Source organism: Triticum dicoccoides, chromosome 2B, assembly GCF_002162155.2.
Source record: "Triticum dicoccoides isolate Atlit2015 ecotype Zavitan chromosome 2B, WEW_v2.0, whole genome shotgun sequence".
Taxonomy (NCBI): domain Eukaryota; kingdom Viridiplantae; phylum Streptophyta; class Magnoliopsida; order Poales; family Poaceae; genus Triticum; species Triticum dicoccoides.
In genome coordinates, this window is record NC_041383.1 from 241,720,705 (window position 1) to 241,735,884 (window position 15,180).

Consider the following 15,180-nt stretch of genomic DNA (forward strand, 5'->3'; position numbering starts at 1 on the left):
CTGGGGCTCTAGGTGTTGGAACTCGGGGCGAGGAGAAGATTCGATTGAGGATTGAAGAAAAGAAACAAGCCTTGGTCCCATTATAAAGAGGGAGAATACCAAGAGCCGTCCCCGTGACCGTTCGGGACTCGCCTCCGATAGAGGGGGCGTGGCAACGGGCGCGGTTGGGTTACCCACGTCCATATTGATGGGAATCCCGGAATAAGGGGAACACGATCTCTGCTTCGACAAGACGTGCCATGGAAACCGCTTCGCTAAACGCGCTGAGGTGGTATAATAAAAAACGATTCAAGTAAAGGCTTGGTGGTGGTATGATGTCATGCCACAAAATACGTCAGCAGATTGAACTTGTGTACATATTATTCTCTCTATGGTGGAATGTGGAATTTATTTTGCAGAGCCGGACACTATCCTGGCGTTCACAATCTTCTATGAATTATTCGGAGGAGGAACCCGCCTTGCAATGCCGAACAATATGCGTGCCGGACTCATCGTCATTGAACCCTGGTTCAGGGGCTACTGAGGGAGTCCTGGAATAGGGGGTGTCTGGATGGCCGGACTATCATCGATAGCCGGACTCCAAGACTACGAAGATACAAGATTGAAGACTTTGTCCCGTGTCCGGATGGGACTTTCCTTGGCGTGGAAGGCAAGCTTGGCGATACGGATATGTAGATCTCCTACCATTGTAACCGACTCTGTGTAACCCTAGCCCTCTCCGGTGTCTATATAAACCGGAGGGTTTTGGTCCGTAGACACAACCATTACAACAATCATACCATAGGCTAGCTTCTAGGGTTTAGCCTCCTTGATCTCGTGGTAGATCCACTCTTGTACTACCCATATCATCAATATCAATCAAGCAGGAGTAGGGTTTTACCTCCATCGAGAGGGCCCGAACTTGGGTAAAAACATCGTGCCCCTTGTCTCCTGTTACCATCCGCCTAGACGCATAGTTCGGGACCCCCTACCCGAGATCCGCCGGTTTTGACACCGACAATGAGAAAGTCGACCATAAAAAAATTGAATAATAATCTCTCTTGAGAGATCATGATTGGGGCATGGATATAACATTGAATTAAGCCTCCCCCAAACTTGAGCGATACTTTCTCTTTCATGATGCCAAAAATTATATATATAGTTACGATCATGATGAACCAGATGCATAGGATAAAACTTCTAAGGAAATTCCAATTTCAATCGGTTGTAGTTCCATGATCCAATATCATCACATAGCCTAAACCATGTCAATGCCTTTCCCTTCAAAGATAAAGGGAATACCTTCTTGATAACATCCTCAGGCATACTTGCAATCTTAAATAATCCACAAACTTCATCCACATAAATTAGGTGCATATCGGGATGTAATGTTCCATCTCCTGTATAGGGATTAGCTAGTAGTTTCTCTATCATACCCGAAGGAATTTCAAAGTAAATATTTTCAGTCGGTTCAGTAGGTTGAGGAGCAACTCTTTGCACTTCTGGTTGGGGTGAAGATACCCCGAACAAGCCCCTCAAAGGATTATTTTCCATAGTAACAAGTGATAGTAAATTTCAGCACACTATATAAATGTTTCCTTACCAAATTCCACCTACCAAAGGCGCTTCACTCCTGGAAATGGTGCCAGAAAACAGTCTTGATGACCCACAAGTATAGGGGATCTATCGTAGTCCTTTCGATAAGTAAGAGTGTCGAACCCAACGAGGAGCAGAAGGAAATGACAAGCGGTTTTCAGTAAGGTATTCTCCGCAAGCACTGAAATTATCGGTAAAAGATAGTTTTGTGATAAGGTAATTCGTAACGGGTAACAAGTAACAAAAGTAACAAGGTGTAGCAAGGTTCCCAATCCTCTTTCTAGCAAATTAAAAGCCTGGACAAACTCTTACATAAAGCAAAGCGCTCCCGAGGACACATGGGAATTATCATCAAGCTAGTTTTCATCACGCTCATATGATTCGCGTTCATTACTTTGATATATTGATATGTGGGTGGACCGGTGCTTGGCTACTGCCCTTTCTTGGACAAGCATACCACTTATGATTGACCCCTCACGCAAGCATCCGCAAGTACGAAAGAAGAATTAAGGTAAACCTAACCATAGCATGAAACATATGGATCCAAATCAGCCCCTTATGAAGCAACGCATAAACTAGGGTTTAAGCTTATGTCACTCTAGCAACCCATCATCTACTTATTACTTCCCAATGCCTTCCCCTAGGCCCAAACAATGGTGAAGTGTCATGTAGTCGAGGTCACATAAGACCACTAGAGGAGAGACAACATACATATCATCAAAATATCGAACGAATATCAAATTCACATGATTACTTATAACAAGACTTCTCCCATGTCCTCAGGAACAAACGTAACTACTCACAAATCATATTCATGTTCATAATTATAGGGGTATTAATATGCATTAAGGATCTGAACATATGATCTTCCACCGAACAAACCAACTAGCATCAACTACAAGGAGTAATCAACACTACTAGCAACCCACATGTACCAATCTGAGGTTTTGAGGCAAATATGGGATACAAGAGATGAACTAGGGTTTGAGAGGAGATGGTGCTAGTGAAGATGTTGATGGAGATTGACACCCTCCGATGAGAGGATCGATGGTGATGACGATGGCGACGATTTCCCCCTCCCGGAGGGATGTTTCCCTGGCAGAACAGCTCCGCTGAAGCCCTAGATTGGTCCTGCCCAGGTTCCACCTCGAGACAGTGGCGCTTCATCCCGAAAGCTTCCTTCTGATTTTTTTTCAGCACAAAAGACACCATATAGCAGAAGATGGGCATCGGGGGCCTGCCAGGTGGCCACGAGGCAGGGGCGCGCCTAGGGGGCTAGGGCGCGCCCTCCACCCTCATGCTGGTGGGTGGCCCCCCTCTGGTGCTTTCTTCGTCCAACATTTTTAATATATTTCAAAACTGACTTCCGTGGGATTTTAGGACTTTTGGAGTTGTGCAGAATAGGTCTCTAATATTTGCTCCTTTTCCAGCCCAGAATTCCAGCTGCCGACATTCTCCCTCTTCGTGTAAACCTTATAAAATAAGAGAGAAAAGGCATAAGTATTGTGACATAATGTGTAGTAACAGCCCATAATGCAATAAATATTGATATAAAAGCATGATGCAAAATGGACGCATCATGCCAAAATTAGCAAGCGATGTTAAATTATGCAATGACATACGCGGGGAAATTTCCACCAAAATTTCAATTATCAAACTCATCCCATGCGCGTTAAGTAGAAGAATCGTTTGTGATGCACACTCATTCAAAGTGAATGGTGTCCGGTGGCACCGCGCGCAAAGTTTCCCTCCACATTTCGAAATTTTTGGCCTACCGCTGAAATATCTACCCTCCCCCTCCCCATCCCCTTTTCTCCCCGACCACAAGTCACATTTCCCCTATTTCCCCCTTCCTTCCTTCCTAAGCTATAGTTGCTTCCTCGCTTGCTTCCTTGCTCTCGCCGTCTCGCATCCTACCACCGGGGTCGCCATAGTCTTCTTCAAAGACCTCTCCAGCGGTTCCTCCTCCTTCGACGACTCCTTCACCACCCGGGTATGCCTCTCTTCTCTCTCTCGGACTTGGAGTGAAGGATTTTTACCCGGCGGTCGATTTGAGTCATTTCTTCCTCTTGTAGTTCCCTAAGACCATCAGTTGCAACGAATGGAGCGGGGTGGCTGAAGATCTGTCTGCTCGTTGTCACCATCAATCTCCATGCGTGAAGCTAGTTGCGTTTGAATCTGTGGACAGTGGGAGGAAGTTTCTGGCATGTGCAGAGAAGGTTAGACACTCTTTCGTTGTTATAAATCATTTGTTAGATGTGATTCAGACACTATCACGGTCCCAACCCATTCATACCACACCTTCAACCGAACGCATCCTAAGAAAGTGTCATAGTTTGTACCTATTACTCCCTCCATTTCTATTTACTCTGCATATTAGGTTTGACTGAATTCAAACTTCATAAAGTTTGACCAAGTTTATAGAAAAAAACATAAACACTTAACATAACAAGTCTATATGATGTGAAAGTACATTCAATAATGAATCTAATGGTATTGATTTGTTATTGTATATGTTAATATTTTTGTTTATAAACTTTATCAAAGTTTACAAAGCTTGACTTTGACCAAAGCTGACTAAATAAAAATGGAGGGAGTATCTAAAAATGTTGCCATCTCATCAACGGTGCCATTAGAAAATTATTTGGCACCGCTTCAGCAGTTTGTGGAGCCAACTTGTCCATACATCCGAGCAGCCAAGCAGTAAAATACTAAATCTTTATGGCACGAAGGAACTGGGCGTTGGAGCAACTAGGTGCTCCAGAGTTCAGGTCCTGATTTTTTTCAGCTGCATCGGCTCGCCAGTGCAGGGCACCGGTGCGAGATGTAGCAATAGTTATCTTTACACCGGTTTTGGCATACATAGTGGACGCCTTAGTGTTATTAGTTCTATGTTACTAAATTTGTGCATGTACACACCTGTTAGTATCAATTTGCTGTCATCCAAACACTGTCTCTATGCTGTTGCAGTTATATTTACCTTCCTCTTAAAATGTTCAATTTGTTATTTATAGTACATGAGTAAGAACTTGTAGCATTAGTTAATTATAGCTTCTGATGAATCAGAATTTGGTTGATGTGTCAGTAGCAATTAATTCATTTGCACATTGATCTTTTTGAGAAGATATGTCATAATTAACATGTTTTCTTCAGTTTTTCAAAATAAGTATTGGTGATTTTCTATGTTGCTATAAACCCATTTTCCCTACAATTGTTACTGATCTAGTTTTAAATTTTATAGGATGAACGGAAGTGTTCTTACTTGGAGTGGGTTGATCAAGAGTGGCCACAGTCTTTGAAGATGTGCCTCGCAAAGCTCTGGAGCATGTATCAGGAAGAGCACAGAGGTAGGCTTAGAGAAAGCATTGTCAACGCTGGAGAATATTTGAAGAAGCGGGATAAAAAGAGGAAGGTGGAGAATGAGCTCAGATTTTTTAAATCAGACTTTGCTAAGATGGTGTTGGCGAAGGAGGAGCCACTTTCCCAGTTGCCCAGTGCAAAACAGGTTCTTACTGAACAAAAAGCAGAGGTGGATAAGGCGAGCCTGGATGATCTCGATTAGGAAAATGAATATATTGTTCTAATATTGTTCTTATAAAGTTGAACTATCTATATGCTGTATTGTGTTGTTTTCCGGTAGCTATCGTACTGTGATGTTCAAAAATATTTATGTGCCTGATATGAAATTGGCAAACAACTGTTGGATATGAAATGTGAATTTGCGTAATATTAGAATTATTAATTCTAAACTAATAAACCTGCGAAATGGGTCATAGAACTTTGCATACGGTTCTAGAAGTAAAAGCACTTGTGATGGATAGCCCAATGCCACACAGTTTTCTTCATCAAATTGTGTGTGATGTAGTTGATAAAAGCAAACGGTTAACCAAGGCAGAGCATGTGTGATAGTTACACGTATCACACACGAGCCTATACATAAATCTGTGTGGGATGTACATAAGAACGGAAACGTTTTCCCTGGATTGACTGTGTGGGATATACATACGAACGGAAATGTTTTCCCTGGATTGACTGTGTGAGAAGTACATACGAACGGAAACGTTCTCCTTGGATTGACTGTGTGTGATATACATACGAATGGAAATGTTTTCTGGGATTCACCGTGTGGGATGTACATACGAACGAAAACAATTGGGTTTCGATGCCTCGCCCGGTTGCACACGAGCCAGCTTGTGTGCCAGGAGGGCCTATCCCCGACGGTTTTTGGGTCTTGTGGGAAGGACCCCCCTATCGCCCAAACTCACTTGGCGACGGTTCCAAATGCCGTCGCGGAAAGGGTTAAAAATCATTTGTATAGCACCGACGCGTACCAGTGTGAAGCCTTTTGACATAAGCATCGCATCCCCAAACTTTAAGAAACGACAACTTAGGTTTGTTGCCAAACCACAGTTCATACGGTGTCGTCTCCATGGACTTTGCCGGTGCCCTGTTTAAAGTGAATGCAGCTGTCTCTAATGCATAACCCCAAAACGATAGTGGTAAATCGTTAAGAGACATCATAGATCGCACCATATCCAATAAAGTGCGGTTATGACATTCGGACACACCATTATGTTGTGGTATTTCAGGTGGCGTGAGTTGTGAAACTATTCCACATTGTTTTAAATGAAGGCCAAACTCGTAACTCAAATATTCTCCCCCACGATCAGATCGTAAAAAACTTTATTTTCTTGTTACGATGATTCTCCACTTCACTCTGAACTTCTTTGAACTTTTCAAATGTTTCAGACTTGTGTTTCATCAAGTAGATATACCCATATCTGCTCAAATCATTTGTGAAGGTCAGGAAATAATGATACCCGCCATGAGCATCAACACTCATTGGACCGCACACATCGGTATGTATTATTTCTAATAAATCAGTAGCTCGTTCCATTGTTCCGGAGAACGGAGTTTTAGTCATCTGCTCATAAGGCACGGTTTGCAAGTATCAAATGATTCATAATCAAGTGATTCCAAAAGTCCATCTTTATGGAGTTTCTTCATGCGCTTTACACTGATATGACCCAAACGACAGTGCCACAAATAAGTTGCACTATCATTATCAACTTTTCATTTTTTGGCATCAATATTATGAATATGTGTATCATCACGATCAAGATTCAACAGAAATAGACCACTCTTCAAGGGTGCATGACCATAAAAGATATTACTCATATAAATAGAACAATCATTATTCTCTGATTTAAATGAATAACCGTCTCGTACTAAACAAGATCCAAATACAATGTTCATGCTCAACGCTGGCACCAAATAACAATTATTCAGGTCTAAAACTAACCCCGAATGTAGATGTAGAGGTAGCGTGCGGACGACGATCACATCAACCTTGGAACCATTTCTGACATGCATCGTCACCTTGTCCTTAGCCAATCTTTGTTTAATCTGTAGTCCCTGCTTCGAGTTACAAATATGAGCAACCGAACTGGTATCAAATACCCAGGCACTACTAATCTCATAGTCGGAGGAATATATTGAAGGAAATATGCCCTAGAGGCAATAATAAAGTTATTATTTATTTCCTCATATCATGATAAATGTTTATTATTCATGCTAGAATTGTATTAACCGGAAACATGATACATGTGTGAATACATAGACCAACATAATGTCACTAGTATGCCTCTACTTGACTAGCTCATTAATCAAAGATGGTTATGTTTCCTAACCATAGACATGTGTTGTCATTTGATTAATGGCATCACATCATTAGGAGAATGATGTGATTGACATGACCCATTCCGTTAGCCTAGCATTTGATCGTTTAGTATATTGCTATTGCTTTCTTCATGACTTATACATGTTCCTGTAACTATGAGATTATGCAACTCCCGTTTACCGGAGGAACACTTTGGGTGCTAACAAACGTCACAACGTAACCGAAGGTACATGTTGGGTTGGCGTATTTCGAGATTAGGTTTTGTCACTCCGATTGTCGGAGAGATATCTCTGGGCCCTCTCGGTAATGCACATCACTATAAAGCCTTGCAAGCAATGTAGCTAATGAGTTAGTTACGGAATGATGCATCACGTAATGAGTAAAGAGACTTGCCGGTAACGAGATTGAACTAGGTATTGGATACCGACGATCAAATCTCGGGCAAGTAACATACCGATGACAAAGGGAACAAAGTATGTTGTTATGCGGTTTGACCGATAAAGATCTTAGTAGAATATGTAGGAGCCAATATGAGCATCCAGGTTCCGCTATTGGTTATTGACCGAGAATAGTTCTAGGTCATGTCTACATAGTTCTCGAACCCGTAGGGTCCGCACGCTTAAGGTTTCGATGACAGTTATATTATGAGTTTATGAGTTTTGGGTGTACCGAAGGAGTTCGGAGTCCCGGATGAGATCGGGGACATGACGAGGAGTCTTGAAATGGTCAAGACGTAAAGATCAATATATTGGACGACTATATTCGGAGTTCAGAAAGGTTCCGAATGATTCGGGTATTTTTCGGAGTACCGGAGAGTTACGGGAATTCGCCGGGGAGTATATGGGCCTTATTGGGCTTTAGGGGAAAGAGAGAGGAGAGGTTGGGCGCCCCCCCCAAGGCCTAGTCCGAATTGTACTAGGGGGAGGGGCTGCGCCCCCTCCTTCCTTCTCTTCTCTTCCCCCTTTCCTTGACTCCTACTCCTACTACTTGGAAGGGGGGAATCCTACTCCCGGTGGGAGTAGGACTCCTCCTTGGCGGGCCCTCCTTGGCCGGCCGCACCTCCCCCGTCCCTCCTTTATATACGGGGCAGGGGGGCACCCCATAACACACAAGTTGATCTACGGATCGTTCCTTAGCCGTGTGCGGTGCCCTCCTCCACCATATTCCACCTCGGTCATATCGTCGCGGAGTTTAGGCGAAGCCCTGCGCCGGTAGAACATCATCATCGTCACCACGCCGTCGTGCTGATGGAACTCATCCCTGACGCTTTGCTGGATCGGAGCCCGGGGATCGTCATTGAGCTGAACGTGTGCTGAACTCGGAGGTGCCGTATGTTCGGTACTTGGATCGGTCGGATCGTGAAGACATACGACTACATCAACCGCGTTGTCATAACGCTTCCGCTTACGGTCTACGAGGGTACGTGGACAATACTCTCCCCTCTCGTTGCTATGCCATCACCATGATCTTGCGTGTGCGTAGGATTTTTTTTTGAAATTACTACGTTCCCCAACATATATATACTTGACATGAAGAAAGCAGTAGCAATAAAACTGAACGATCATTATGCTAAGCTAATGGATGGGTCTTGTCCATCAGATCATTCCACTAATGATGTGATCCCGTTATCAAATGACAACTCATGTCAATGGCTAGGAAACTTAACCATTTTTGATCAACGAGCTAGTCTAGTAGAGCATACTAGGGACACGTTGTTTTATCTATGCATTCACACATGTATCAAGTTTCCGGTTAATACAATTCTAACATGAATAATAAACATTTATCATGAATAAAAAAATATAAAATTACAACTTTATTATTGCCTTTAGGGCATATTTCCGTCAAAGCTAACCGCGTCCGTTGCCCTCAGGCGCCGGCCAAGATGTCGGAGCCAGAGGTGAGCATCTGTGGCCGTAGACACGCGTGTCCACACCTCCCAGGCGAAGGACAGTGACCGAAGATATGCAGTGGCATTTCGAGGTTACGGTTGCAAAGCGCGTAGTAGTTCTTGGGGATGCCGTGGCACTGCAGTCTATCGGACGTGGAGAACCTGCTTTGAAGGAGCAACCATAGAAAGAATCGGCATCTTGGTGTGGCCTTGGTTGTCCATGCAAATTGAAGGGCTAAGAGCATCTCCAGCCGCGCCCCCAGAATGGCCTTTCTAGGCGATTTTTTCGCGCCGGCATCGAAAAAATGGCCCAGTCACGCCCCCAGAAGCCTGATTTTCGCTGGCCTGGGCCGAAATCAGCGCCGGCGGACCCAGGCCGAACCCGGCGCGCTAGGGGCGCCCGGGGGCGCCGGGGCGAGTGGTTTTTGCGCGAAGCAGCAGCGGGCCCGCTGAGTCAGCGAGACGGGCATTCTGTCGCCCTCATCGCCTCGGTTCCCGCGGGAATCAATGCCAAGACTTCCGCGCTGCCACCGCCGGTCAGCCTTGCCATTGGTTCCTCATGGGCGGCGCGTCACGGGGCGGCGCGGCGACGCCTCCCCTCCCGCCACGCGTACACACGGGGCGCGGCTATTTAAGCTGGTGACCTCCCTCGCCTCTGGCCATACCAGCCCTCGCCGCCGAGTTCTTCCTCTCCCGTGCGCCGCCGCCGAGCCCTCCCTCTCCCATGCGCCACCGCCGAGCCCTCCCTCTCCCTCTCCCGCGCGCCCGATGGACGCACGCTGCAGCGGCCAATGGCTTCGGCCGTCGCTCGCTCCGCGAACTGGAGTCGTGGCTCCTGTTCGAGGCCAACATCCCGGCGCTGCCGGACATGCGCGCCGGGCCGACGGGATGGAGGCTCAGCAACGGGGGAGTGCCCGTTCCCCCATTGCCCGACGCCGTGGCGCACCCGGCCTACTTCGCCGCCGAGGTCGAGCTCGTGCGCGCCTCCCTCACCGACGAGCAGCTCGCCCTCCCCCAGTACACCGCCGACAACCACGTAGCGTGGGCGGCGTACTTTGAACGCCGTCAGGAGCAGCGACTGGCGTCTACCAACGGGGCGCCGGTGGTGGGCGGCACGAAGAACAGCGACGGGCGCCGCGTGGGTGGGGCGTCCCCGGCCGTATGCTCGAGGGCGTGCTGGCGCACCTTGAGGGCGACAACGACCCGCCGCTGGCATACCCTCCCCCGGCCGCCCCGGCCCACCGCCGACGCGCCGGGCAATGGATGCCCAGGAGGTTCGTCACTTCCTCGTCTTCCTCCTCCAACTCCTCGTCGCAATCTTCTTCCCACTCCTCCGGCTCTCCGGCGCTGCTCGACATCATGGCCGAACCTGCGGCGGAGACGCCGCTTGGCTGGCGCACTCGCAGCGTCGGCATCGTCATCAACGAGGGCGGCCGACACGCCTCCTCGTCGGCTCCTCCGCGCTTCATCAAGCCAAAGACGGAGCCGGGGTTCGCGCCGGTGAAAACGGAGCCGGGGCTCCCCGCCGTGAAGACAGAGCCCGGCGACGTGGAGCTCGACAACGACACGACCCTGAAATGGGGGCGCAAGGACTTCGAGAGGATGGAGCGGGAGCGCCAGATCGCCGCCCTGCGGCGCTTCGAGCAGCGCCGCCGGGGCCGCGACGAAGGAGTCGTCGTCGTCCTCGACGACAGCGACGATGCCGCCGCGCCACCGCCGCCGCCACCAGTCCGCCATGGCGACGCCGGGCAGGGGTCCAGCAGGGACGGCCGCGTCAAGGAGGAGAAGGCCGACGACGACGACGACGGCGGCGGCGAGGATGGCGGCGACGACGGCGACTACTCCGCTTTCAGTGATTTCTTTTTTTAGTTATATTTGCTATGTAACGCGTCGCGAATAATATATGCCAAAGTTTGCCGAAATTTAGCCGTGTTTAACCGAACTTCGCCGAACTTGTCTTTTTTTAAAAAAAAAATCAGACGCGCCTGGGGGCGGCCCAAGGGCCGGCGACTGGGGGCCAACTCGCCCCAAGGACGTTTTTTTGCACCGGCGCGCCCCTAGGCGACGATTTTAGGCGCCTTGTGGGGGGGTCAACGGCTGGAGATGCTCTAAGACGGCACAATTCTGGAACTGGCGCTGGTAGCATCAGCACATGAGTATGTAGCCGAGCTCGATCGCCACCCTGAACACGTCACGCGATCCAGGGAAAAGAGTCGTGCCTAGAACGCGGTAGCACAAGTCGACGAACTCCGGCAGAAGCGGCGCAGTCACCCTCCCATATAGACCGCGGAGCCAGTTACCCTCATGCGGTGCGTCTTGGAGACTTTTGTTCTTGCGCCGGGACAAGGCATGGAGGGCCGGCCATAGCTGGCATCGGGGGGATCCCAGGGGCCATGCCAGAAGGAGAACACGGCCCCGTCTCCCACCGTGGTCGTCGTTGCATTGGCGAAGAAGGTGCCATCGGCGTTGGAGCACGGCAAGTCCATTCCCAGCCAAGGGAGCCGTGGCACGGTTTTGGCAAGCCAAAGCCAGTGCATGCGGAGGGCCATGCTGAATTTGCGAAGATTGATGTTCCCGAGCCCTCCCAACGTGATGGGTCGGCAGATCAGGCGCCAGAGGACGATTAGGATGAAACGATGATTATGAGGTGGGGAAGAAATGCGATTGAGATCATTTTGTATGGATGGAAATCACATGTCATCACTACTTGCAAGGAAGGATGGTTAAGACTTAAGAAGAAATGACGGTTGTCCTATAGGAACGCAATAGGAGAGAGAATTAGCTTGTCACTGTATAAATGGAAACCACGTGACATTACTTCTTGCAAGGAGAAGATGGTTAACAAGAAACGATTATTACCAAGGAGGAAGAAGCAAGAGAGAATATTTTTTAGTCGTTGTGATTTTCATTCACCGTGGCAACACACGTGCATTAAGCTAGTAATACTACAAGGTCCTCTTAGATGGATCCTGTCCCTCCCATCTCAATCTGACGGCTCATGTGCAACTGGTGCATCTGATGCACTGGCTTGCTGAACTGGATACGTCCTCAAGTAAAACCATCGACACGGCGTATGAGGAGGCGCAGCCCGAACTCCGGCTCGATGATGAGCCGGAACGCCGGGGAGTGCCTGTAGTCCGGTGAGAGAGCAAAGGCAAACCGCGCGAGGATGACGGCGAGGAGCGTCTTGGCCTCAACGATCGCGAGGTTCTGGCCTAGGCAGGTACGCGCTCCGAGGCCGAACGGCATGAACGCCGCCTGCGGGTGCTTGCACGCCACCGCCACCCCGTTCTGGAACCGGTTGGGGTTGAACCGGCGCACTGTTGGGCCCCAGGCGGCGGGGTCGTGGTGCATGGTAGAGACCGGCACGAAGAAGTAGGTGCCCTTGGGAGCGAGCAGCTGGCCCAGCCGAACATCACGGAGCGTCTCCCGCACCACGAACGACGACGGCGGGAACAGCCGTAGCGTCTCCAGCACCACCATGCTCACCGTCTTCATCCGAGATACCATGTCGAAGTCTGGTGCCGCGGCGCCGGCGGCGCCACCGCAGACATCGAGCACCTCGGCGCGCGCCCGATCCTGCCACTCAGGGTGGGCGGCGAGCAGCATGAGGCACCAGGTGGCGGTGACTGCAGTCGTCTCCTGGCCTGCGAAGTAGATGTTCTTGCAGTTGTCAACCACGAAGTCGTCCGGCCGCGGCTGGTCGCCGCTGTTGTCGATGATGGACCGCAGGAAGTCAGGGCCCGGAGAAATCCCCGTCGCCGCCCGGCGCCCTCTCGCGATCTCCAGAATCAGCGACCGGATCTCCTGCGTGAGCCTCCAGATCCTCCGGTTCTTCTCCGTCGGCAGAAACCTCAGCGACGGGACGGTGAACATGACGCTGGGATCGGACATGAGCCCGGACAGCGCCCTGAGCCGGAGGAAGATCTCCTTCCCCGTGGAGTGGTCGTTCCCGAAGCAGGCCCGGGAGATGACGTCGAAGAAGAAGCTGCGGATGTCGGCGTCGACGTCTACTGCCGCGATGCCGCCCTTGGCGCCGTCGACGGCGGCTTCCCACGAGCGCAGAAGCGGCTGCGCCGCACTGACCATGAGCCCCACCATGCCCCTGACTTTGGCCATGTAGAACTCGGGCGCGATGACCTTGCGCTGGCGCGCCCAGCAGGCGCCGTTGGCCTTGAGGACGCCGGCGCCGAATAAGGGCTCCTGCCCCTTCTGCTGGAACGTCGGCTTGCCCATGTCTAACGAGTCGCACCGTCCGATTGCCCGGATCAGCTCCGGGTCCGTCACGTACAGCGCCGGCCGCTGCCCGAGCCAGTACAGATACGTGTCACCTGCACGACACACGGCAGGAGGAAAACCGTCAGTTTATTTGTTTTCTCTCTAACACAGAAAAAATAAATGGTCTGAATTCTGAAGTGCTCTTGGGCCTATTTTGTATGCAACTTATCAACTTCTAGCTAGCTGAATTTTTAAACTCTGCAGCAGCAAGCCAACTTGCTAGAGCAAGCATGCGTCTGTAGCAGTGCGGCCAGTTTCATGCATCCATAACTTCGACGACGGATAGAGGCACTTTACCCACGCATGCTCGACTTGTACACGGACAGAACCAGGATTGAAAACTATAGTACGATCGAGCAAGCGTGTGTGCCAACGCAAATCAGAACGACTAGCTAGCTAGTTCAACTGTCGTGAAACAGGCGCGATTAGTTCAAAGTAGAGGAAGAGGTGGACGGGCATAGTATGCAGACCGTAGGCTTTCCTGCACTTGTGGAAGAAGGGGAAGATCATCTTGCAGTAGTCGTCGAAGCCGTCCTTGTGGAGGTCCCACTGGCCAGCGCCGCCGTCCTCCGCCGCAACGGCCTGCGGCGCCCTCGCCTGCACCTCCGAGAGATTACCCCTCAGGAACGACGACGGTGGAGGGCCGTCGATCCCCTGCTGACGGAAGACCTCCCTGACGCGGCGCCGCCACGCGGCCACGCAGAGGCAGACCACCGCCGCCGCTGACCCCACGGCCACCAGATATAACGATAAACTCTCCATGGTCACTATGCTCATCCTCTCTGTCTCTCTCTCCCTTTGTTTCTCTAGCCGACTGTCTCCCACACACGCACACAGTAGTAGTAGACTAGTAGTAAGTACCAGAACAAGAGATGGCTTCTAAACCTCGCTGTGCCAGGACAGAAAGACAGACTCCAGTATGCTCTACGGGGGTCACGAATGGGATTGTGTTAAGTACCCAGTACTATATGGACTCCATTAACAAGGGATTCGGAGATCACAGCTCGATTACAGGGGGAAGCTCAGAGGTAGGTGGAGTACCTTGCTGATTTATAGTGACTGATCCTTCTACCTTCTGGGCTGGGCCGAGCCGAGCCGGATAAGGGCAGCCCGTAGTAAAGTCTTTGACAGATTGCACGGCAGGCCGTGACTAGTGTTGGGTTTAGTCCCACATTGGTTGTGGGGGAAGACATAACACGACTTATAAGGGCGGGGTGTCCCCTCCTAACTGGCTAGTCTTTTGGGGGGAGAGGGCCCAAGGCCTCTCATAAGTCAGTGTTGTTCTCCGGTTGGGCCTGGTGACGCATGTGGGTCGGAAACGCTGGTGTAGCGGACCCGAGATTGCGTAACAAGTGGTATCAGAGCCCAGGTGTCCGGAATGAATCTCGGTAGACTCATGGATGGTCGGTCATGATTGGTGGGCTGGAAACGCTGGTGTGAGCGGGCCCATGCATGACCGATGTGTGAGGGGGAGATTGTTGGGTTTAGTCCCACATCGGTTGTGGGGGGAGACATAACACGACTTATAAGGGCGGGGGTGTCCCCTCCTAACAGGCTAGTCGGGCCAAGGCCTCTCATAAGTCAGTGTTGTTCTCCGGTTGGGCCTGGTGACGCATGTGAGTCGGAAACGCTGGTGTAGCGGACTCGAGATTGCGTAACAACTAGGCTATTAACTCCCGTAGATAAATAATTATTAGGTTGTCTCAAAAAAGAAGATAAATAAATTAGGAATTGAGATGATATCATTTTTGTGCTT

General features: G+C 49.9%; 1 protein-coding gene across 1 annotated transcript; it reads right to left on the reverse strand.

Annotated features, from left to right (window-relative positions):
• Nucleotides 1-11,988: 11,988 nt before the first annotated feature.
• On the reverse strand, nt 11,989-14,432 carry LOC119367620 (cytochrome P450 714D1-like). The gene is made up of 2 exons (XM_037633093.1): nt 13,895-14,432; nt 11,989-13,477 (listed from the first exon to the last, which is right to left on the reverse strand). Exons 1-2 carry the CDS (start codon nt 14,199-14,201, stop codon nt 12,195-12,197), a joined length of 1,590 nt encoding a protein of 529 aa, XP_037488990.1. The 5' UTR covers nt 14,202-14,432; the 3' UTR covers nt 11,989-12,194.
• Nucleotides 14,433-15,180: the final 748 nt, after the last annotated feature.